Source organism: Schistocerca piceifrons, chromosome 11 (assembly GCF_021461385.2).
Source record: "Schistocerca piceifrons isolate TAMUIC-IGC-003096 chromosome 11, iqSchPice1.1, whole genome shotgun sequence".
NCBI lineage: Eukaryota > Metazoa > Arthropoda > Insecta > Orthoptera > Acrididae > Schistocerca > Schistocerca piceifrons.
Genome location: NC_060148.1, coordinates 36033095 through 36058502, shown reverse-complemented (window position 1 = coordinate 36058502; position 25408 = coordinate 36033095). Strand labels below are relative to the sequence as shown.

The 25408-nt window shown below is 44.2% G+C and overlaps 1 protein-coding gene across 1 annotated transcript in view; it reads right to left on the bottom strand.

Moving 5' to 3' along the window:
- The window catches only part of LOC124719631, a 171479-nt gene that overhangs the window by 139610 nt on the left and 6461 nt on the right, over positions 1-25408 (bottom strand). The window contains exon 2 of the mRNA XM_047244847.1: positions 5409-5631. Coding sequence (XP_047100803.1) covers positions 5409-5631 — 223 coding nt within the window. The remainder of the gene's footprint in view (positions 1-5408; positions 5632-25408) is intronic.

Sequence of the window (25408 nt, the reverse complement as noted above, 5' to 3'; positions counted from 1 at the left end):
GTAGGGTTTTGGAACATATACTACACTAGAACATCGCGAATTATCTCGAAAAACAATATTTATTGACACATAGTCAGCACGGCTTCAGAAAATATCGTTCTTGTGAAACACAACTGGATTCGTGATTTCCTGTCAGAAAGGTCAGTTAGTAGTAACACAGAAGTAATATCCGGCGTTCCCCAAGTAAGTGTTACAGGCCCTCCACTGATCTATATTAACGAGATAGGAGAGAATCTGAGGAACAGTTGACCCCGAATACAGAAAAGTGTGGAGTTATTCAAACGAGTAATAAAAGAAATCGGCTAAATTTCGATTACGCGATAAATCACACAAGTTCATTCAAGTAAATACTTAAGGATTACAATTGCAAATGACCTAAACTGGAACGATCACATAGATAATGTTATGGGTAGAGCAAACCAAAGACTGCGATTCATTGGCAGAACGCTTAGAAAGTGCGACAGGTCTACTAAAGAGACTGCTTACACCACGCTTGTCAGCCCTGTTCTGGAGTACTGCTGTGCGGTGTGGGGTCCTCATCAATTGGGACTGACGGATGACATCGAAATCGTTCAAAGAAGGGCACCTCGTATTATGTCGAAATTGAGGAGATAGTACCACAGACATGATACGCGAAATGGAGTGGCAATCATTAAAACAAAGGCGTCCTTCGTTGCGACGGGATCTTCTCCTGAAATTTCAATGAACAGTTCCCTCCGTCGACTGTGGAAACATTCTGTTGTCACCCACCTACATAGGGAGAAATGATCTTCACGATAAGATAAGAGAAATCAGGTATCGCACAGAAAAATTTAATTGCTCGTTTTCCTAGCGCGCCATTCGAGAATGGGACGGTACAGAGAGATAGCTTGAAGGTGGTTCGTTGAACCCTCTGCCCGGCACGTTATTGTGAATAGCAGAGTAATCACGTAGATGTAGATCTACCTCTTCCGAGCTCAGTAATTTTGCTGTCCAAGTATCAGAACCCGTCAGCTACTTCTAATGACTCATTTCCTAATTTAGTTACACCTTTACATTTCACAGTTCAGACTGATCTGTTCACTGAATAACCTAAAGACAGGTAACTTTGTTTCCTACGATTTAATATCATTGAGATATAAGACCATTTGAAAGAAAAGAAAATGAATTTACTTAACGGTACTCCGTGTTTGACAGAACACGACAGGAAAATCGTACTGCAAACACTTTCTTGGTGTTTGTTTAATCACAATGCGGCTCTCAGTTTGTAGGTCAGCGTCACGTTGACACTTGACGATGAGTTAAGGAGCTGAAAGCCAGTTTGTGATTAAGCGAATAACAGCCGCCGAACATCAGGAAGGTGTTTCCTTTATGATTTTAAAGCAAAGTTATGTCCGAATGAGGAACTAAGGCACGAGATTTATAAATATTCGGTGAAAAGTTGTCGTAGCCTCACTCATATACGAATGTCACTAGCAGTAAGAATAAACTTACGCTAACAAACTCTGCGCTCTTGTCCTGGCGCCCCAGGGGCGACAGAGCGGTCGCCGCGTCATCTTCCGCCAGTGGCGTCGTGGGAGGGGCGTGGAGGAGTGTGACTCATTTCCTAATTTAGAAATTAACCTGTTGATAACTTTTCTGAGTGAAATTAAAAACAAAGTGGGCAATCACTTCTTGATTTCCAACATGATGCTCACTATTAGCCAAAGTAGGTGTACTCAAAAGTTTTGCAAGCCTCATACAATTTGGAAAACGTGACATAAACCCACCAGACAAAATGTTGTTTACCAGCTTAACTGAGCACACGTGTCGCTTTGGAGTGCTACAGATGTTGCAGGACTGGTACCATGCAGTCACGTGACCCCCGCCACTGACCTCAGCCACAACACTGGGGTGGTAATCGCGGTGTGCTCGTGCAGGTCGCTTGTGACAGATCTGTAAATTAAGGCGGGTCGACGTGTAGATCTTACGGAATGGCAGAAGCAACCTATCATTTTTGGACAAGCACATGAACAGACTATGAATGAAGTTACCCAAGGTACTGGTTTGTCAACGCTCACTGTGCATGTGTCTGGAGGGAACGGTGTACCAGTCATAGCGACAAAAGTCAGCGTAACAATACTGTTCTTAAAGAGACTCTAACCGCCAGGACTGAGAACGACTGTCACTCTGAGTGAATGATGAGTCGTCTCACACCTTACACCAACTGCTGCTGTCAGTGAATGTGAGACGTGTGATATGTCATCTTACTACACACGTTCTATTCACAGTGATTAAGTTTGCAAATTAAAATATTGGTTAAGAGTAGGTAGCAGAGGAAACCTATACTATATGATCAAAAGCATTCGGACACCTTGCTGAAAATGACATACAAGTTCGTGGCGCCCTCCACCAGTAATGCTGGAATTCAATATGGCGTTGCGCCAACCTTAGCCTTGATGACAGCTTCCACTCTCGCAGGTATACGATCAATCAGGTGCTGGAAGGTTTCTTTGGGAATGGCAGCCCATTCTTCACGGAGTGCTGCTCTCAGAGAGGCATCGATGTCGGTCGGTGAGGCCTGGGACGAAGTCGGCGTTCCAAAACATCCGAAAAGTGTTCTGTAGGATTCAGATCAGGATTCTGTGCAGACCAGTCCATTACAGGGATGTTATTGTCGTTTAACCACTCCGCCACAGGCCGTGCACTATGAACAGATGCTCGATCGCGTTGAAAGATGCAGTAGCCATCACCGAATTGCTCTTCAACAGTGGGAAGCAGGAAGGTGCTTAAAACATCAGGTGCTTAAAACATCAGTGTACGCCTGTGTTGTGATTGTGCCAAGCAAAACAACACCATAACACCAACGCCTCCGAATTTTACTGTTCGCACTACACACGCTGGCAGATGACGTTCACTGGGCATTCGCCATACCATACACTGCCATCGGATCGCCACATTGTGTACCGTGGTTTGTCTCTCCCACTGTTCAACTGCCCAATGTTTACGCTCCTTACACCAAGCGAGGCGTCGTTTGGCATTTACTGGTGTGATGTGTGGCTTATGAGCAGTCTCTCGACAATGAAATCCAAGTTTTCTCACCTCCTGCCAAACTGTCATAGTACTTGCAGTGGACCCTGATGCAGTTTGGAATTCCTGTGTGATGGTCTGGATAGATGTCTGCCTATTACACACTACGATCCTCTTCAACCGTCGGCAGTCTCTGTCAGTCAGAAGAAGAGGTCGGCCTGTACGCTTTCGTGCTGTACGTGTCCCTTCACATTCCCACTTCACTATCAGATTGTAAACAGTGGTCCTAGAGGTGTAAAGGAGTGTGGAAATCTCGCGTACAGACATATGACACAAGTGATACCCAACCACCTGACCAAGTTCCAAATTCATGAGTTCCACAGAGCGCTCCATTCTTCTCTCTCACGCTGTCTAATTACCACTGAGTTTGCTGATATGGAGTACCTGGCAGTAGGTGGCAGCATAATGCACCTAACATGAAAAACGTTTGTTTTTGGGGGTGTCCGGATACATTTAAAAAAAATGGCTCTGAGCACTATGGGACTTAACATCTATGGTCATCAGTCCCCTAGAACTTAGAACTACTTAAACCTAACTAACCTAAGGACAGCACACAACACCCAGCCATCACGAGGCAGAGAAAATCCCTGACCCCGCCGGATACATTTGATCACATAGTGTATGTAGATGGATGTAAACCTTTATTAAAGAGAGGTTAGCGAAAACTACATCATGATCCAAACCTGGAATCAAAAGGGATTAGAATTTTGTTTCTAACTGCATAATTTTCACAATATGACAGCTACAAGAAATCATTGAAGCGCAGGAGGAAGACAGTGCCCACAAAAACCCCAAGTCATCGTGGCAGTAGTTTGGCTTGTCGTGTCAGGAGAAAAAATACTGTGTAATTTGCAGAGACAGACACCCCCTGAGGTGCTAACAGGTGAAACAGTCACAGACAGTGTAGAACTGAAAGAAAAAATAGTCCCTCCCACGTTGTCAGCGTTGGGGGTATAAAAAATTATGTAATGGATGGTCAGGAGAGTGTTTCAGTGGGGCCATCGAATTAGGCCATTATAGTATGAAAAGCGTTATTTGTCCTATGGTGGACTGTCTGACGTCGCTGCTGCCAAAAAATGTGAGCAGAGAGGATGGCAACCAGCTCTTCAGTGAGAACGCGGCTGGTGTTGGAAGAAACTGGACAGGCGAATAATTGGTGCTTCACCTCTATGGCATAACAAACTTTTCTTGGTCATTCCCAGTTAACAAACCGCCATGAAACACAGTTTCATAGGAAGTGAGTCTGTTTGATATTGATGAAGTATATTTTGTTTTGTGACAATCTACACAGACTTAAAAGATGAGACATAATGAGCAAAGCTAACGCAGTGCAATACACCACCACCCCAACTCGAAATGGTAAGTGGGACGATCTAGGGTGCCAAGTTGTCGACAGGTTGAATGTTGTGACTATATCATCATGCGTGGCCTCTTGGTCATGATGACAGGCTTAAATCAGTTTGTGTCATGTTATTACCTGCCAGCAGATCCAAAATCATGTGGACTTTGTGGACTTAAGTCCCATTTGGTGGACCACTCAGTACAGAAGTATTGTTGCAAGGTAGAACTGTAAATAAATCTACACACATATGACTACCACTGTATCTGATGGGAGAAGCAATCCGTGAGTGCTGGTGGTAAGGAGGAGGGTGGAGAAGGAGGAAGTATAGCAAGGAAGCGGTGGGGAAGGGTGCAGTGTTGCTTGTGGGAACACGCAGAAATATGATGGGGACATGACAAAAAACAAGCTGTCAGTCCTCATGACAAACTGTGAACAAGAGGCAGCTGGACACCCAGTTGCTGATTACGCTGCCCAATACATTGGACCTCAATTCAGTGACTGCTTGACAGCCTGGGCCATCCGGATCCTTACTAACAGCACCAGCTTTTCCCTAACTGAGCAGGAGGGAACTCTCCTGCTGTTTATCTTACCTTCCCATAAGCCCCCTGGCCGAGCCTTTGCTATTCCTTTTGCTCCACACTCGCACCCCCTTCCTGCTCCCACTCCAGCTCTACACAGCCTTCTAATTCATCAATGCCTTCACTACTCTTTTTCCTCTCATCTCCCTTTGCCATTCCCCTTTCCCACCTGCTCAACTGGTAAATTTAAGGGAAGTTCAGCTGCATATGACAAACCTGAAGAGTCTTATGAACTCCAGAGGTCATTATCAATTTCTCAGGCGGTGTCACAAGGTGGTTACCTTGATGTCTCCTAGATGACCAAAGTTTCGTCTCGTCTACTGACTAATATTAGTGTCGGAAAATAGAGGTAGTAAAGGTAGCTTAGAAAACAAATATGAGAACTGGAGAAGAGGATTACACGTACGACTATGGGTTGGTTCTTTCAGTGGCGTACGTACCCTTGTACGGAGCAAGAGCGAATGCAGTCGGCAGCGACGCCGCGGATGAGGCCCCTGGTGAGCTCCCTGGAGCTGTCCTCCGTGAGGTGGCGGACCTCCGCGAGGGCGCGGCCGCACTCCTCGTCCTCCTCGTGGCCTCTGCGCGGCACCAGCCGTGTGGCGGCCGGCACCGCGACGGACGGCGCCTCCAGGTTCTCGCACGTTTCGAACAGATAATAATTTCCTGCGAAACGATTTTCAGTACCCATTAGGCTGGCACACTGACTGATCAGACAGGTTCTTGTTGACTACTACTGTGTAGACGGTCACTAGCAGCCATTGAAATTGCAACACAAAAATTCGACTCCACCGAGACCGAAGGTTGCCAGGTTGAACTGGTCGCTCTCATATATGCCTGGCACCTGGCGTCATCGTACGCGGAGCCATTTGCTATACAGTAAATGGCTGGCAAGTTTGACAACAATCGTTAAATTTCTGACATGTTAAGACCGGTCAGTGTTCTCTATCTTCGAGATCTCCATCATTCTGTCTTCAACAAAATATTAAGTTCCTGGCAGATGAAAATCGTGTGCCGGACGGAGACTCGAACTCGGGACCTTTGAATTCGCGGGCAAGTCCTCGATTGGTAGAGCAGTTGCCCACGAAAGCCAAAGGTCCCGAGTTCGAGTCCCAGTCGGGCACACCGATTTTATCTGCAAGGAAGTTTCAGGTCCAGAGTTCGAGTCTCCGTCAGGCACACAGTTTTAATCTGCCAGGAAGTTTCATATCAGAGTACGCTCGACTTGCAGAGTGAAAATCTCATTCTATGGTTCCCATGCTGTCGCAACGTACATCAATACAGAGAGTGTTGGGCTGTTATGTCCAGCACGTCCTTGCAGACCTCTCACCCGTTGAAAGCACCTTGTCACGTGTTGCTAAGAAACAGGCACGTCAAAACTCACCAGCCATTGAGCTCTGGTACAGAGTTGAAGAAGGGTAGAATGTAACTATACCTGTCATCTAAGCTTTAGTTCGACTCAGTGTTCAGTCAGATCACAGCCACTGTTGATGGCACAACTGGAGGCTCTGTGTGCTACAGCTTGTATAGTCATCAGTCAGCTAACAACGTAATCATATAATCTGCCCGTATTCAGAATACACACAGAAAGTACAATTTAGTTATTTTCTGTACCTTCTGCTGTTACGATTCTAGTAACCAAATGTGGGCTTCTACATCCATAATTTAGCGACGACTTTGATGTACAGCAAACCAGCTACTTGGAACTTCCTGAAGGAATGATACTGCGAGCCGGACCGGGACTCTAACTCGGGAACTTTACTTTTTGCTCTCCGGGCTGAGCCACCCAAGCACGACTCGCGACCCCTCCTCACAGCTTTACCTCCGCCAGTACTTCATAGAAGTTTTGCTGCTAAATTTACGGGCTTAGCACTCCTGCTTCATCCAGTTTTTCTGATTTTGCAAATTTTCTGCAGTTTTTGAGGTGTGACATGAATTACTCGTCTTTTTTAAACAAAAATCTTGTTCAATACTGCAGCATTTTCAAGAACAGTCTCAAATGTCATCATTCGTTAAAACACTTCAGCGTCGATTCTAATGATACTTTCAGTACCATACCTTTTATCTCCGACACATAACGCTTCAGCTTAGTGGAGCATTGTACACTTAAGCGCCAAAGAAACTGGTATAGGTATGTGTATTCAAATGCAGAGATATGTAAACAGGCAGAATACGGCGCTGTTGTCGGCAAGGCCTATATAAACAAAAAGTGTCTCGCGCAGTTGTTAGGTCGGTTACTGCCGCTACAATGTCAGTTAATCAAGACGAGTTTGAATGTGGCGTTCCTGTCGGCGCGCGAGCGATGGGACACAGCATCTCCGAGATGGCGATGAAGTGGGGATTTTTCCGTACGACCATTTCACGAGTGTACCGTGAATATCTGGAATCTGGTAAAAGTCAAATCTCCGACACCGCTGCGAACGGAAAAAGATCCTGGAAGAACGGGACCAACGACGACTGAAGAGAATAGTTCAACGTGACAGAAGCCCCACCGTTCTGCAAATTGCTGCAGATTTCAATTCTGCGCCATCGACAGCGTGCGAATCATTCAACGAAACGTCATCGGTATGGGCATTCGGAGCAGAGCGCCCATTCGTGTACCCTCATCACCGCACGATACAAAACTTGACGCCTCGCCTGGTCCTGTCAACACCTACACTGGACTGTTGACGACTGGAAACATGTTGGCTGGTCCGAAGAGTCTCGTCTCAAATTGTATCGAGCGGATGGACGTGTGAGGGTGTGGAGACAACCTCATGAATCCACGGACCTTTGCTTGTCAGTAGGGGACTGTTCAAGCTGTTGGAGAATGTCTGTAACGTGGGGCGTGTGCAGTTGGAGTGATATGTGGCCCCTCATACGTCTAGATACTAGATACGACTGCTGTTGAGAAGAGATCTTCATGCTGTAGTACTCTTTCGGATTTATGGATAGCCCTGCAGGATTCATGGTGTCAGTTCCCTTCAGCACACCTTCAGACATCAGTTGAGTCCATACGACGTCATGTTGCGGCAGTTCTTTGTGCTCGCGTGGGCCTTACACGATATTAGGCAGGTGTACCAGTTTCTTTGGTTCTTAAGTGTAAAAGAAATGAGATGTTGTGGTTGGCATTGTTGTGGATAGGGAACTGTTTTCTATGTTCATTTTCGCAACGTCTTTTTGTAATCTACATTGTTTTATGTGTGGTTAGCTAACATTTTGGGAGAGAGAACCTATATCCATGTTGAAACAGTAACGAAAGAACTGATCAGTGAAATACCTAGAAGTAGCGCTGCAAAGCGATGTGCAATGGAGCGAGTTCGCAAGGACGGTAACAGGTAGTAAGGCGAATGTTCGACTTCGGTTACAGGGAAGTGTAGCTCATCTGCAAAGGAGGCCGCGTATAGAAGAATTGTGCGGTCCATTCTTGAGTACTGGTCGTGTGTGTGGTACGTCCGCCAAGTCGAACTGTAGGAAGATATCGAGGCAAATCAGAGGAGTACTCCTGGAGTTGTTACCGGTAGGTTCGATAGACACGCGAGTGTTACTAAGATGCTTGGTGACCTCAAATAGGAACTCTTAGAGGGAAGACGATGTTCTGTTCGCGAAAACCTGCTGATAAAATTTACGAGTGGATCGGAAATGGCTAGTAGTGGCGGCCTGAACCCTCCTGCATTCGCCATGCGGTGGCCTGGCCAGTATCTATGTAGATGTAGATGAAATTCTTGTTACAGGCTACTTTCCCTTGAACTACACACGAGGAGTTCCTCCCTGCTTTGCGTATTCTACACGGGAAGAATGAAATACGTATGTGGCTCTAATTTAATTTCTGATTCCCAACTTTTTCACTGGATCGTCACCCTATATAGGCTTTCGAGTAATAGCTGAGACTAGTTTGGCCTTTACAGCGTTCCCCTGATTCTCTTACGCTACCCAGAGAAGACTGTGGCCATTGGAACTGCTCTCTTCGTTGTTGTTTTCTTCAGTCCAAAGACTGGTTCGATGCAGCTCTCCATGCTACTCTATCCTGTGCAAACCTCTTCATCTCCGAGTAACTACTGCAACCTACATCCCTCTGCATCTGCTTACTGTATTCATCCGTTGGTCTCCCTCTACAGTTTTTACACCACACGATACATGATCCATCCATCTAATCTTGAGCATTCTTCTGTAGCACCACATTTCGAAGGGTTCTATTATCTTCTTGTCTAAACTATTTATCGTCCACGTTTTACTTCCATACATCGCTACACTCCACACAAATGCTTTCAGAAAGGACTTCCTGACACTTAAATCTATACTCGATGTTAACAAATTTCTCTTCTTCAGAAACGCTTGTCTTGCCATTGACAGTCTGCATTTCATATCCTCCCTACTTCGACCATCATCAGTTATTTTGCTCGCAATTAGCGAAACTCATCTACTACTTTAAGTGTCTCATTTCCTAATCTAATTTCCTCAGCGTCACCTGATTGAATTCGACTGCATTCCATTACGCTCATTTTGCTTTTGTTGATGTTCGTCTAATATCCTCCTTTGCTCTCTTCGCATGCCTTCGGTATCGCAACTTAGAGCTTATCGGTATGTATCTCATACATTTGACCAGTAAGCTGGGATGGGCTGTACGACAATTTTGTAAGGAAGCTCTTGAACAGACTAATTATTCGTTAGACACAGCTGTAGTCCCATACCAGTGGTTATGTAACGGAGCAGCATACGGACTTAATAGTTCGGCCCTCGGTGCATGAACAGGATGAATCACTTCTTTGTAATCTCGTCCTAGTATTTTCTCCAATGCAGTTTTTAAATTTATAATTAGCAACATTCACTTTTTTCCACGCCTTGGATATATTTATCCCTACAGGCTGCTTCATTGATTCCATTCCCCGTTATGTCTGTCTGTAGGGACTCATGCTGATGGTTATGTGGAGCACGCAAAGAGGCAATTACGGTAAATTTGACCTTGAATCGTAAGAGTAGATGAAATCCCGGCATTTTTACCTCAGTACCCATAGCAAATGAAGTCATCTCAAAGCTGCATTGTATTTCCCAATTATATTTTAACAACACAACGATTCATTACATTCCGTCAAAAATGCAGTTTTTAGAGGTTCCTCTGGCTTTCCTAGGAATGTAAGTGAGGTTTCGTCACCAGAGCAAAACAGACCAACCATTTCTTCCTACGATTTCAACTCGTTACGATGTTTACATTTTTGATCTATCCTCCCTGAGATGACTAATCGACGATTAACGTAGTCAGTTAAATGATTCATAATTAAATGCAGCCTCACTAAAAGCTTCCAACATTCTGCATGTAAGGGTATGCTCTGTTTCTTGCACAGCATATAGATGACGCCGTCGCTCAGAGTGTTCAGGCGTCTCGGAAGCTGCAAGACACCTGCGACACTCAGTGTCTAAAATGCAGCGTGTCAGTGACTGGTCTGTCTCTGCAGCTGTTGCTGCCGCGTGAGATGTTCTGCGTGTAAGCTACGGCGGCTCTGAGACTGCTCCGAGGCTTGATGAGTTCGAGAAACTTTCGCAGACCGAGCTATCTTAGAAAATACTCTAAATCACACTTACGTTTACGAAGCGTAGCATGAAATAAACGATAATCGGTGTGCATCTGGCAACACACGAACCTAATATATTCCAAAACTTAGAGATTAAAAGACATCCTACTAGTAGACGCAAAATACGCACCTCCAATCCGGTTTGCGACGAAAACATAATTCTTAAAGTGACGAACAAGCAGTAATATGCTGAAAGTGTCTCCGTTAACATCTGGGAACCTCATGTTGTAAGACCAAAGCACATGAAAATCCATTTCCTCCTAAAAATCAGGTCTGAAGGCGATACTCAGTTTTGCGTTATTTCAGTTTCACATACACTATGTGATCAAAAGTATCCAGACACGTGGTTGAAAAAGACTTACAAGTTCGTCGCGCCCTCAATCGGTAATGCTGGAATTCAATATGGTATCGGCCCACCCTTAGCCTCGATGACAGATCCCACTCTCGCACACATATGTTTAATCAGGGGCATTGGGGAATGGCAGCCCATTCTTCACGGAGTGCTGCTCTGAGGAGATGTATTAATGTCGGTCGGTGAGGTCTGGCACGAAGTCGGCGTCCCAAAACATCCCAAAGGTATTCTATGGGATTCAGGTCAGGACTCTCTGCAGACCAGTCCATTACAGGGATGGTATTGTCGTGTAACCACTCTGCCACAGGCCGTGAATTATGAACAAAGCTCGATCGTGTTGAAAGATGCAATCGCCATCCCCGAGCCTACATCAGTGTAGGCCTGTGCTGTGATAGTGCCACGCAAAACAACAAGGGGTGCAAGCCCCCTCCATGCAAAACACTACACCATAGCACCACCACCTCCGAATTTTACTGTTGGCACTACACACGCTGGCAGATGACGTTCACCGGACATTCGCCACACCCACACCCTGCCGTCGGATCGCCACATTGTGTACTGTGGTGCATCACTCAACACAACATTTTTCCACTGTTCAATCGTCCAATGTTACACTCCTTTGGCATTTACTGGCGGGATGTGTGGCTTATGAGCGGCCGCTCGATCATGAAATCTAAGTTTTCTCACCTCCCGCCTAACTGTCATAGTTCTTACAGTGGATCCTGGTGCAGTTTGTAATCCCTATCTAAGGGTCTGGATAGATGTATGCCTATTACACATTACGACTCTCTTCAACTATCAGCGGTCTCTGTCAGTCAACAGACGAGGTCGGCATGTACGCTTTTGTGCTGTGCGTGCCCCTTCACGTTACCACTTTACTGTCGCATCGGAAACAGTGGACCTAGGGATGTTAGGAGTGTGGAAATCTCGCGTACAGATCTATGACATAAGAAACACCCAATCACCTGATCACGTTCGAAGTCCGTGAGTTCCGCGAAGCGCCCCATTCTTCTCTCTCACGATGTCTAATCACTAATGAGGTCGCTGATATGTAGTACCTGCCAGTAGATGGCAGCACAATGCACCTAATATGAAATACATATGGTTTTGGGTTGTCTGGATAGTTTTGATCACCTAGTGTAAGTAAACTATCTATATTTTATTGGCCAATAACTTCCTTTTCATATAAGTTATATGCCCTGCTGCAGCAGGGAAAGGAAAGAAAACAACTGAGAAATGTTTGTATCGGACAGAAAAAAATGCGAATATGCCCCTGGTTAATTAAAAGACTCTTGACTGAAAACTTAATGCTATCTGCCCCACTCTACGTTCCTCAGCACCTCTAAAGATTTTGGCATGCATACATACTCACGCTCTTTTAAGCTGCGAGAGAAGAAGAGAGTGGCAGTGGCGAAGAGACAGAAAAGTAATAAATACTGAAAGATGGTAGGAAGTGGTTGTGCTATAGAAAATTCAAACGAGACAGTGGCAGTGTGGGGGGAACAGAGAAGCTCAGAGCCAGTGGAGCAGAAATGAGATTGACAGAACAGTTCTTTGAAACGAGTGAAGGAGACATTCCCATGGTGGGGGGCCGGGGGGGGGGGGGGGGGTAAGTGGATGAGAGCCAGCGATATTAAGAGACAGAGTGAATGAAGTGTATGACAATGACAAAGAAGAAGAGACACAATCAGTGGGGAGGAAGAAATAGTATATTAGCAATAAGAAAGAGCAAGAGGGAGACAGAGACAGTGACAGAAGGGTGTAGTAGTAGGACAGAATGAATGGGAGTGTGGCTGTGAGACATTAGAGAATGACAGAGATACACAAAGTTATAATATCGATGATGGGCTGAATGGGTGGGTGACGAAGGGCATCTGGAAGTGGATGAGTATTAGCCGTTTGCAGGGGTGGACTACTGGATGTGAGCGAGTTGCAGGTAGTGGAACTTTTGGAAGTCTGAATGTCAAACAAAAAGAGCGAATATGTTCTCATGCCTATATTTTTGAGTAAAATTTTACAGGTGCAGAGGAAAGTAGCTGCTAACCCACTTTTGAGTGAGAGTGTATTAAGGAAAGCATATTTTGTGCTCCGATAGTAGCGATTTTTCCACTGCTAGTGGTATATTTCTTATAGCTTTCCCAGCGTAATAGCCGGCCGGTGTGGCTGAGCGGTTCTAGGCGCTTCAGTCTGGAACCTCGCGACCGCTACGGTCGCGGGTTCGAATCCTGCCTCGGGCATGGATGTGTGTGATGTCCTTAGGTTAGTTAGGTTTAAGTAGTTCTACGTCTAGGGGACTGATGACCTCAGATGTTAAGTTCTATAGCGCTCAGAGCCATTTGAACCATATGAGCCTGAGTAATAGTTCTAAACACGGTTCTCGGGCCTACCTTAGCATTTTATCATTGCGTCTCCACAATATTACGCCGTAAAAATCGTACGGCTTAACCAGGTGGTGTAGCAGTTATTTTTAAAACTGCAGAAACCACACATACGAGTAGACCTCGGTTTCGCACTGTAACGGTTTAATCTGTAAACACTTGTAGTCGTCGACATCTGCTGGGGTGTCGTCTGCGTGATACTCACGTATACCATGTTTAAAAATGTGCATAATACTGCTAAAGATAATACAACTACCCAGCTTAAGAAAAAGATCGAAAAGATGTTTTACAAATACGAGTAGATAATATTGAAAACATTTTAGAAGCCGAAAAAAAGATAGTGTTAGAGAGACAAGGAAACAAGAAACATTAAGTGCTGAACAGCTACACAATTTAATAGGATTTTTTCCTTCTTCTTCTTCCCTGAGTTGACCACGTTCTCCTTCGACGTCCAAGCTATCTCCATACCAGATTTTATCCAAATTAGTTCAGCGATTTATTCATGACAATGTAACACACAGAGTTACTTTCACATTTGTAATATTTTTATGGGTTGTACGTTCCCTGTACTGTACCAGTTACATCTACATCTACATCTACATCTATACTCCGCGAGCCACCTTACGGTGTGTGGCGGAGGGTACTTATTGTACCACTATCTGATCCCCCCTTCCCTGTTCCATTCACGAATTGTGCGTGGGAAGAACGACTGCTTGTAAGTCTCCGTATTTGCTCTAATTTCTCGGATCTTTTCGTTGTGATCATTACGCGAGATATATGTGGGCGGTAGTAATATGTTGCCCATCTTTTCCCGGAATGTGCTCTCTCGTAATTTCGATAATAAACCTCTCCGTATTGCGTAACGCCTTTCTTGAAGTGTCCGCCACTGGAGCTTGTTCAGCATCTCCGTAACGCTCTCGCGCTGACTAAATGTCCCCATGACGAATCGCGCTGCTTTTCGCTGGATCATGTCTATCTCTTCTATTAATCCAACCTGGTAAGGGTCCCATACTGATGAGCAATACTCAAGAATCGGACGAACAAGCGTTTTGTAAGCTACTTCTTTCGTCGATGAGTCACATTTTCTTAGAATTCTTCCTATGAATCTCAACCTGGCGCCTGCTTTTCCCACTATTTGTTTTATGTGATCATTCCACTTCAGATCGCTCCGGATAGTAACTCCTAAGTATTTTACGGTCGTTACCGCTTCCAATGATTTACCACCTATGGCATAATCGTACTGGAATGGATTTCTGCCCCTATGTATGCGCATTATATTACATTTATCTACGTTTAGGGAAAGCTGCCAGCTGTCGCACCATGCATTAATCCTCTGCAGGTCCTCCTGGAGTACGTACGAGTCTTCTGATGTTGCTACTTTCTTGTAGACAACCGTGTCATCTGCAAATAGCCTCACGGAGCTACCGATGTTGTCAACTAAGTCATTTATGTATATTGTAAACAATAAAGGTCCTATCACGCTTCCCTGCGGTACTCCCGAAATTACCTCTACATCTGCAGATTTTGAACCGTTAAGAATGACATGTTGTGTTCTTTCTTCTAGGAAATCCTGAATCCAATCACAAAGCTGGTCCGATATTCCGTAAGCTCGTATTTTTTTCACTAAACGTAAGTGCGGAACCGTATCAAATGCCTTCCTGAAGTCCAGGAATACGGCATCAATCTGCTCGCCAGTGTCTACGGCACTGTGAATTTCTTGGGCAAATAGGGCGAGCTGAGTTGTCCACCACCGCGTTGGCGTACGACTGAGCACATGTGATCATTCCGATATGTTTACAAGTTGTGACACCCAGGCATTTCTACGAGATGAGTGATTCCTATGTGTGAAGTGCGCGATTTTATACTTCTGAACATTTAATGTAAGTTGCCATTCTTTGTGCCAGTTTGAAATCATATCGATTTTCAACATATGGTTAGATGTTTGTGCCGGTTCTTTCGGGTAGCACTTCATTATAGATAACTGCGTCATGTGAGGTTATTATCAATATTTTCCACTGCGTAATCAATATTCAATACGAACATAAATTTCTCAAAGTACAATCTAACACAAAGAAGAAACGACGCACCACGAAGAAATTATCCGAATCGGTAGATGTGGTGGACAGATATAAACAAACAAGTGATGACAAGCGAAGAAAAAAAAATAGATAGTTTTTTCAAGAGAAAGAGCTTCACAAACTGAGCAAGTCAGTAACGTGCTGTACACCCCTGGTCCTCATGCTGGCAGTTATTCGGCTTAGCATTGACTGACAGAGTTGTTGGATGACCTGCTGAAGGACATCGTGCGAAATTCTGCTCAGTTGGCAAATTAGATCGCCAAAGCCTCGAGACGGTGGGAGGGCTCTTTCCACAATGCTCCTTACGTTCTTTATTGGGGAGAGATCCGGCGACATTGCTGCCCAAGGTGGAGTTTGGCAAGCAGGAATACGAGCAGTAGAAATCCTCGCCGTCTGCGGGAGAGCATTATCTTGCTGAAATATAAGCCCAGGATGGTCCGCCATGAAAGGCGACAAAAGTGGGCGTAGGAAATCGTCGACGTACTACTGTGCAGTAAAGGCGGTGCAGATGGCTACCAAAGAGTTCCTGCTACGAAGAGAAAAGAAACGTCACCCCAGACCACTCCTGGGTGTCGCGCTATGCGGCGGGCGACATTCTGGTTGGTGTCCCGCCATTGCGCGGGACGGCTGTAGACACGTCTTTGGTCTGAAAGCTCAGTGACTGGAGTAGAATCGTCTTCACTGATGAATTCTGCTTCGAACTGAGCCCCGATGGCCAGTGGAGAGGTGTCTGGAGGCGCCCCAGACAGTGGTAAGGTAAGCCAAACAACTTCTTGCATAAGGCCAGAGGTTGATCAACGTGTTACAGACTTGCTCAACTTGTGAAGTTATTTTTTTTTTCAATAAATCATCCAATTTTTCTTAAACTACAATTACATGTTTGTCGGTCCATCTACATCACATCTACCGATTTCCGTCCCATTCACATAATTCTTGGTGCGTCATATTTATTTTGTAGTGTAGTTCGCTATGATTACCTCTGCATCTGTCGAATTCGTCTCAGTCCTAGCTGCGTTATTGCAGCCTGAATGAAACCCCATCACGGTACTCTTTTTAATATATTTTGGTTTGATGACTACTCAAATTTATTTTAAGATAAGTAAATACGCTACCTGATATCCTGGGTCATAGCCTTTGAGTTGACACATATATAAAGATTTAGTCTGTTCATGCACGTCCCACATATTTCAGATTCTTTGCTGGTTGACGTAAAGAAATTCACTGCATAAACAGTATGATCTTTAGGGAACATTACCACGAGCCTTACTGTACAAACTATATGTTGATTACCCATCAGAAAATATTAATAGTCTTCTCACTGGTTTGATACAGCCCGCCACGAATTCAGAGGAGCACTTGCAACCTATGTCCTCAGTTATTTGCTGTCTTCCTATAGAGTTTTTGCCTTCTTCAGTTCCTCTAGTACAATGGACGTCATTCCCTCATGTCTTAACACATGTCCTATCATCCTGTCCCTTCTCCTTACCACTTTTTTACCACATATTCCATTCCGATTCAGCACAGAAGTTCCTCATTCCTCACCTTATCTGTCCACCTAATTTTCAACATTCCTCTGTAGCACCACTTCTCAAATGCTTCAATTCTCTTATGTGTTGTTTTCCCACAGTCCATGTTTCACTACCAATACAGTGCTATACTGCAGACGTACATTCTCAGAAATTTCTTCCTCAAATTAAGGTCGATATTTGATATTGGTAGACTTCTATTGGCCAGGGATTCCCTTTTTGCCATTACTAGTCTGCTTTTGATGTCCTCCTTGCTCCGTCCGTCACTCGTTATTTTACTGCCTAGGTAGCAGAATTCCTTAACTTCGTCTACTTCGTGAACAAAAATCCTGATGTTAAGTTTCTCTCCTCATTTCTACTACTTCTCATTACCTCTGTCTTTCTTCGATTTACTCTCAATCCATACTCTGTACTCATCAGACTGTTCATTCCATTCCGTAGAGCATGTAATTATTCTTGACTTTCACTCAGGATAGCAATGTTATCAGCGAGTAGTATCATTGATATCCTTTCACCTTGAATTTTAATTCCACTCCTGAACCTTATTTCCATCATTGGTTCCTCGATGTTCAGATTGAACACTAGTGGTGCAAGACTACATCCTTGTCTTACAGCCTTTTTGGTAAGAGCGCTTCGTTCTTGGTCGTCCACTCTTATTATTCCCTTTTGGCTGGTTCACATATTGTATATGACCCATGTCTCCCTGTAGCTTACCCCTATTTCTCTCAGAATTTTGAACATCTTGCACAATTTTACATTGTCGAACGCTTTCTCCAGGTCGACAAATCCTGTGAACGTGTCTTGATTTTTCTTTAGTCTGTGTCCATTATTAACGGCAACGTCATAGTTGCCTCTCTCGTGCCTTTACCTTTTCTAAAGCAAAACTGATCGTCATCTAGCACATCCTCAATTTTCTTTTCCATTCTTCTGTATATTATCCTTGTCAGCAAGTTGGATCCATGAGCTGCTAAGCTGATTGTGCGATATTCTCGCTCTTGTCAACTCTTGCCGTTTTCGGAATTGTGTGGATGACATTCTACACACCAACGTGAATAGTCGTTTTGTTGCCACTTCCCTCATCGTTTTTAATAATTCTGATGAGATGTTATCCAGCCCTTCTGCCTTATTTGATCTTAAGTCCTCCAAAGCTCCTTTAAATTCCGACTCTAATACTGGGTCCCCTACCTCTTCTAAATCGACTCCTGTTTCTTCTTCTATCACATCAGACAAATCTTCCCCCTCACAGAGACTTTCATTGTATTCTCTCCGCCAATCCGCTCTCTCCTCTGCATTTAACAGTGGAATTCCCGTTGCACTCTTAATGTTATCACCCTTGCTTTTAATGTCACCGAAGGTTCTTTTGACTTTCAGGTATGCTGCGTCAGTCCTGCCAACAATCATTTCTTTTTTGATTCTTTCACATTTTTCATGCACCCCTTTCGTCTTAGCTTCCCTGCACTTCCTATTTATTTCGTTCCTCAGCGACTTGTATTTCTGTATTCCCTAGTTTCCCAAAACATTTTTGTATTTCCTCCTTTCATCGATCAATTGAAATATTTTTTCTGTTACCCTCCGTTCCTTCGCAGTTACCTTCTTTGTACCTGTATTTTCCTTCCCAGCTTTTGTTGTCGCCCTTTTTAGGGACGTCCATTCCTCTTCAACTGTACTGCCAACTGAGCTCTTCCTCATTGCTGTATCTATATATTTTCTACCCAACATGGAAGTTTGACGCTAGTTCCGCCACAGTTCGCTGCCCAGCCTACGATGTCCGACACCCGTAATGAGGGGTGGCTGCCCAACCTCTGGGTGTGGTTTCACTCTGGTTTCACCACGTATGAAGCCAGGCTGACAACACGCATTAAATATTGATAGACGTTTCGACAAAGTATGCACTAAATACAGGACAGTGTTAAACAGATAATTTTAATACCCACTGTCGTAATGGATTCAGATGGCACGGAGCAGGAGTATTTCGACTGGCTGTCTATACACGATAATATGGTGTCTATCAGAATTGCAGCGTTATCCGAAATATCTCGTACTAGTGCAATATCTAATGCGACCACAGAGTGTGTTGTCCAAATCGAGAACGTAGCTATTGTTCACTGATTTCATTGGCAATTTGGAGAATTCGAGCTGGCTAGGCAGATGTATGCACGCGCCGATGGGAAACTTTTCAGAACGATAGAGATGAGATACCGGTACGTCAGTGAGCGAGAGGTCCGTTCAAGGCTTCATGAGAGACGCTGCACTGCACCTGTGGCACCTGAACTGCCGCTCGCAGGAGCCCCAAGACTTGGCTCGTCTATACGCTGGCGGCCAGTGGGGGTGGGTGCTGCCGACTCCAGAGCTTCAGTCCGGCCTGCTCTGCAGACCTGCAGCCTTTGCCGTCGACTTCCCGCCTGCCTTCCAACACGCTCTCACCTCCCGGAATGACACCCTCTTTACATCCCCCACCATGGCCTGTCTGCCCACATTTATACAGGAAAACAAAAATCCTCATCATTATAATGGATATACGACGGGTGTTCAGTAAGTAACGCAACACTTTTTCTCTGCCAGCAGCTATGTTTTATTCAGGGTACCAAGACACCATACTATTCCCCAGTTCTCTGGCTCCTAAACTCTATTTCTGAACACAACGTCGGTTCAGCACGACACCCTTACGCCGCCTCATTGTGAGGGCCTCATGGCACCACTCTCCTGGGTGATGACGGAGCCAGCCTCCTGCTGCATCGATAATTTCCCCATCATCCACGCACTGCTTCCTGTAGTGGTTATCCTTCATTGGGCCAAACAGATGGCAATCGGAATGTGTGAGTTCCGTGACGTAGTATGCACGAGGAAGAACAGTCCCATGAAGGTCTGTGAGCTCCTCTCTAGTGTTTAGAATTGTCTAAGGCCTTACACAATCATGGATGTTGCTGTCAGAAGTAGTTCAACTTGCCGCGAAACTGAAGTAGATACTACCTGTGAGCTAGTGTGGGCGGAGGTCATTGTTGGCAACCGGTATACAATCATAATTGGATCCTTTAACCGACCTCCAAATTCAGATGATTCAGTTGTTGAAAGGTTCAAAGAAAACTTGAGTTTGATTTCAAACACCAACGCGACTCATACGATTATAGTTGGTGGTGACTTTAATTTAGCCTCGATATGTTGGCGAAAATACATGTTTAATTCCGGAGGTACGCATAAAACATCATCCGAAATTGTGCTAAACGCATTCCCTGAAAACTATTTCGAGCAGTTACTAAACGGTTGTGAAAACACACTTGATCTCTTAGCAGCAAATAATCCGGAGTTAATAACGAGCATCAAAACCGATACACGGATTAGTGAACACAGGGTTGTCGTAGCGAGACTGAATATTGTAAAACCCAAATCTTCCAAAAATAAACGAAAACTATACATATTCAAAAAGCAGATAAAAATTGATTTGACGCCTACCTGACAGACAATATCCACTCATTCCAAATTAATAATATAAGTGTAGACCAGATGTGGCTTGAATTCAAAGAAATAGTATCGGCAGCAACTGAGAGATTTATACCAAGTAAATTAACAAACGACGGAGCTGATCCTCCTTGGTACACAAAATGGGTCAGAACACCGTTGCAGAAACAACGAAACAAACAGACGCAAAATCACCACGATTGGCGATCTTTTACAAGCTCGAAATTTGGCGCGCACTTCAATGTAAGATCCCTATAACAGTTTCCATAACAAAACTGTCTCTAAACCTGGCAGAAAATCCAAAGAGATTCTGGTCGTATGTGAAGTATGCTAGCGGCAAGAAACCATCAATGTGTGCTCTGCGTGATAGCAACGGGGATACTATCGAAGACAGTCCAGCCAAAGCAGAGTTACTAAACACAGGCTTCCGAAATGCCTTCACAAAAGAAGACGAAGTAAATATTCCAGAATTCGAATCCAGAACAGCTGCCATCATGACTAAATATCCTCGGAGTAGTGAAGCAACTTAAATCACTTAACAAAAGCAAGTCTTCTGGTCCAGACTGTATACCAATCAGGTTCCTTTCGGAGTATGCTGATGCATTAGCTTCATACTTAACAATAATATACAACCGTTCTGTCGACGAAAGGTCCGTACCCAAAGACTGGAAAGTTGCACAGGTCACACCAATATTCAAGAAAGGTAGTAGGAGTAATCCACTAAATTACAGGCCCATATCGTTTACGTCGATATGGAGCAGGATTTTGGAACATATAGCCTATTGACACACAGTCGACATCGATTTAGAAAAGATCGTTCTTGTGAAACACAACTAGATCTTTACTCGCCCGAAATGTTGAGTGCTATTGGCAAGGTATTTCAGATTGATTCCGCATTTCTGGATTTCCGAAAGGCTTTTGACACTGTACCACACAAGCGGCCTGTAGTGAAATTGCGTGCCTATGGAATATCATCTCAGTTATGTAACTGGATTCATGATTTCCTGTCAGAGAGGTCACAGTTCGTAGTAACTGACGGAAAGTCATCGAGTAAAACAGAAGCGATTTCTGGCGTTCCCCAAGGTGTGTTATAGGCCATGTGGTGCTCCTTATCTACGTAAACGATTTGGGAGAAAATATGAGCAGCCGTCTTAGGTTGTTTGCAGATGTCGCTGTCGTTTATCGACTAATAAAGTCATCAGAATATCAAAAGAAATTGCGAAATGATTCAGAAAAGATATCTGATTGGTGTGACTATTGGCAGTTGACCCTAAGTAACGAAAAGTGTGAGGCCATCCACATGAGTGCTATAAGGAATCCGGTAAACTTCGGTTACACAGTAAATCAGTAAATCTAAAGACCATAAATTCAACTAAATACCTTGGAATTACAATTACGAACAACTTAAATTGGAAGGAACACAGAGAAAATGTTGTGGAGGAAGGCTAACCAAAGGTTACGTTTTATTGGCAGGACACTTAGAAAATGTAACAGACCTACTAAGGAGATTGCCTACACTGCGCTTGTCCGTCCTCTTTCAGAATTCTGCTGCGCATTGAGATCCTTACCAAATAGAATTGACGGACTTTATCGAAAAATTTGAAGGAAGGGCAGCACGTTATGTATTATGGCGAAATAGGGGAGAGAGTGTCACTGAAATTATACAGGATTTGGGGTGGACGTCATTAAAACAAAAGCGTTTTTCGTTGCGGAGGAATCTTCTCACGAAATTCCAGTCACCAACTTTCTCCTGCGAATACGAAAATATTTTGTTGACACCGACCTACATAGGGAGGAACGATCACCACGACAAAATAATGGAAATCAGAGCTCATACGGAAAGATATAGATGTTCGTTCTTTTCGCGTGCTACACGATATTGGAATAATAGAGAATTATGAAGGTTGGTCGATGAACCCTCTGCCAGGCACTTAAATGTGATCTGCAGAGTATCAATGTAGACGTAGATGTAATATTACGTTTACATTTTTGTGATGGCAAACATGCAGAAGTCGTTTCTTCAGTTCGCTGAATACAGCGCAGTACGCTTCAGATTGGTCCTTTGCACCACGTGGTAGAAGATCAAACAGAATATCCCCTTCAGAATCCGACAAGACCGACACCATTATTTTACCAACTGACCGTACGGCTTTCAGTGTTTTCTTCAGAAGTGGGGTTGTGTGGCGCCACTCCATGGACAGCCGTATTGTTTTCGTTTCGAAGTGATGAGTCCAAGTTTCACAGCATGTGACGATGTCCAACAAAAAATTGTAACTATCAGTCACGTAATGTGCAAGCAATTGCGCACAGACGGTCCTTGCATGAAGTTAAAATCTTCTGGGCTATTATGCCGCTTCATATTTACTCTAAAATAATCGACGTTTCGACCCCTCTGCTGGGATATTCCTCAGGATCTTCCCGTGTCCACTGCTGCTAGAACACTCTTTCTGTTAGGTGACGAGGAACCCAGCGGGCGCACACCTTTGAGTAGTTCACCTGGTGGACGAGTGTGTCAGCGCTAACAACACGGACGTCCAATTCTGCAGCGAGATGTCTGAGTGTGATCCGCCGATCATCTCGAATGAGAGTGTCCGCACGTTCCAACACTGCAGGAGTCACAGCTGAGTGTGGACGGCCGGCACGCGGCAGATCGGAAGGTCTTGCGCGGCCTTGTTGCGATGACGTTAGATGCCTCGCCCAACGACTCCCCGTGCTTTCGTTCACTGCCACGTCACCGTAGACATTCTGCCCGCGCCTATGAGTATCTGCGACGCTCTGGTGTTCCGCCAATAGAAATGAGAAATTCTCACTGCTTGGAACGCACCTCTGTTACAGACGCCATTTTAAAGGCTACGTATTGTCCCCCACCACCTATCGGAGCTCCATGAGACAATCGGCGGGAATATTCCAATATGTACCATACAAAATTCCGCATTTTTTCAATCAAAATTTTCCGAGAAAAAGTGTGTTGCATTACTTGTTGAACGCCTCTAGTGTAGTGGTTTTAATTTCTGTGATGCGCCTCTGAGCTGCATACGTTGAATATCTCGTCACGTATATTTACCTGACGCACTGCCGCCATTCCTTGTTTTCTACTCGTGTAAGAGAGTCACAGTGTTACAGTGTTTTTCCACGTAGACTTACACAGTCGACAGTAAGCTAATGCGATAGCTGATTTCTCAACAGTCTTCGGATCGGTTGAAACAATAATCCAGCAGGATCTGCCTTTATATGTAGTAGTGTGGCTCACAGATGAGTACACGCCGGAAATGAAGCAGCAGTCAGAGCACTGAATGGCAGCAAGTGGACCAACAGTAAATAAAAAAAAAGAAAAAAATTATATTCATCTGCCTAAAAATTTATGGTCAGATTATTCTAGCACGCAAAAGACATTCTCCCCGCTAGTTACGTTACGAAGGATAGGAGAATATTTTAAAATGGCGACTCAAGTCCCCTTTAGGAAAAGCACCAAGAAAGAGCAATAAGAGCGCTAGACTATGAAATACAGGAGAAAATTTAGTGTCTCTGTAAGCAAACAACGCTGAGCCCGAGAGAAGCGACCTTGGAGCCATCCGATAATGTTTATCTCGGTTGAGAGATAATCTCGCAAGAGAACATTTAAAGTGTTTCGTACCTGCTCCGTGTTACTGTTCGTTGCGATGTTCCTCGCAGTCGGTAGCACTGTCATAAAGTAAACTCATGAAGCGTGGCTTCTGATAGGTAGCTATCATCAACAGCATGAGAGGAAAATTTTAGAAAAGTATTATAAAAGCTGGACATGGCAGTTGCCAAAAAATTTACGTTTTGTACAATAAAAGACAGATCGACAGCTATGTAAGTCAAAATACAAGAAGTTGATTTAGTAATTAATTAAATTACAGATATAGATGAATGGAAAATGAGAGTCGCATACGAATGTATAGGATGAGTCACTAACTATTGCCACCTAGAATAACTCCGAAAGTATGACGGTAGCTGAAAAGTTTGTGGGACAAAAGTTGCATAGGACAACGGTGGCCATAATATGACGTTCGTTTTTTGTTGCTAGGTGGTGTCGCGTCAGAGATATGAAGGACAACTTCGTTTTCTTAAATGGGATGCTATAGTTTGGTACTTATTAGCTGATAGCGGCTATAGAGACGAATCCAATGACGTGTAACAGTAAGGTCTTTGAAGATCAACGGAGGTCAAAAACGCGGCATGAACGTCCATGTACAGAAGGTGTTCGAACTGATGACCATTGGTATCAAGTCAGTGCTGCAATCTTCTTATCATGGATTGAGTGGTATTCCTTCTCACTTCGGCACTTATCGAACCACATGCTCTGACAATTCTCTCTCGCATATCTTCAGGTGTAGTAGAACGTCTCGTCTCCTCCGCGTCCAATCCAATTATTTCGGAATTGTCTCTGCAACTCATTTCTGGCCAGCAGCGAAAAATGTGCCGGACACCCAACGTGTCGATACCACATTCTGCTCCTTGTTCCTAAAAGTAATTGGCTCTGAGCACTATGGGACTCAACTGCTGAGGTCATCAGTCCCCTAGAACTTAGAACTACTTAGACCTAACTAACCTAAGGACATCACACACATCATTGCCCGAGGCAGGATTCAAACCTGCGACCGTAGAGGTCGCTCGGTTCCAGACTGTAGCGCTTACAACCACTCCGGCCGGCGATTATTTAATATTAAGCTAAAAGTAAAGGTAGCTCAAGATATCTTTATCGCCGCTCTTTGAGGTTTTTCTGTATCCGCTACTGCTCTTGTGTAGGTATGTATACAAGTTTCTGAAAGAGCCACAGGTCTCAGTTAGTATTATTTATCCACCGGTTTCGCTCTCCAAATGACAATACCAGCTCTTGCTAAAAATATATGTAGCTTACGTCCTCCCAAACGTTCATTAGGGGATCATGTAGAAATTTGAAGTAAATCGGCGAAGAACTTTGAGAGTTATTTCGTAAAAATCTGTCCTCTGTATGTACCACATACACATATATTTAAAGCCAGATTACGAAATATTATGCAGATAGTGACCTTCCTCTTCCCTTAAAGGTAAAGTGTGCTAAATTTCATGAAGATCCGAATAATACTGTAGATTTGTATGA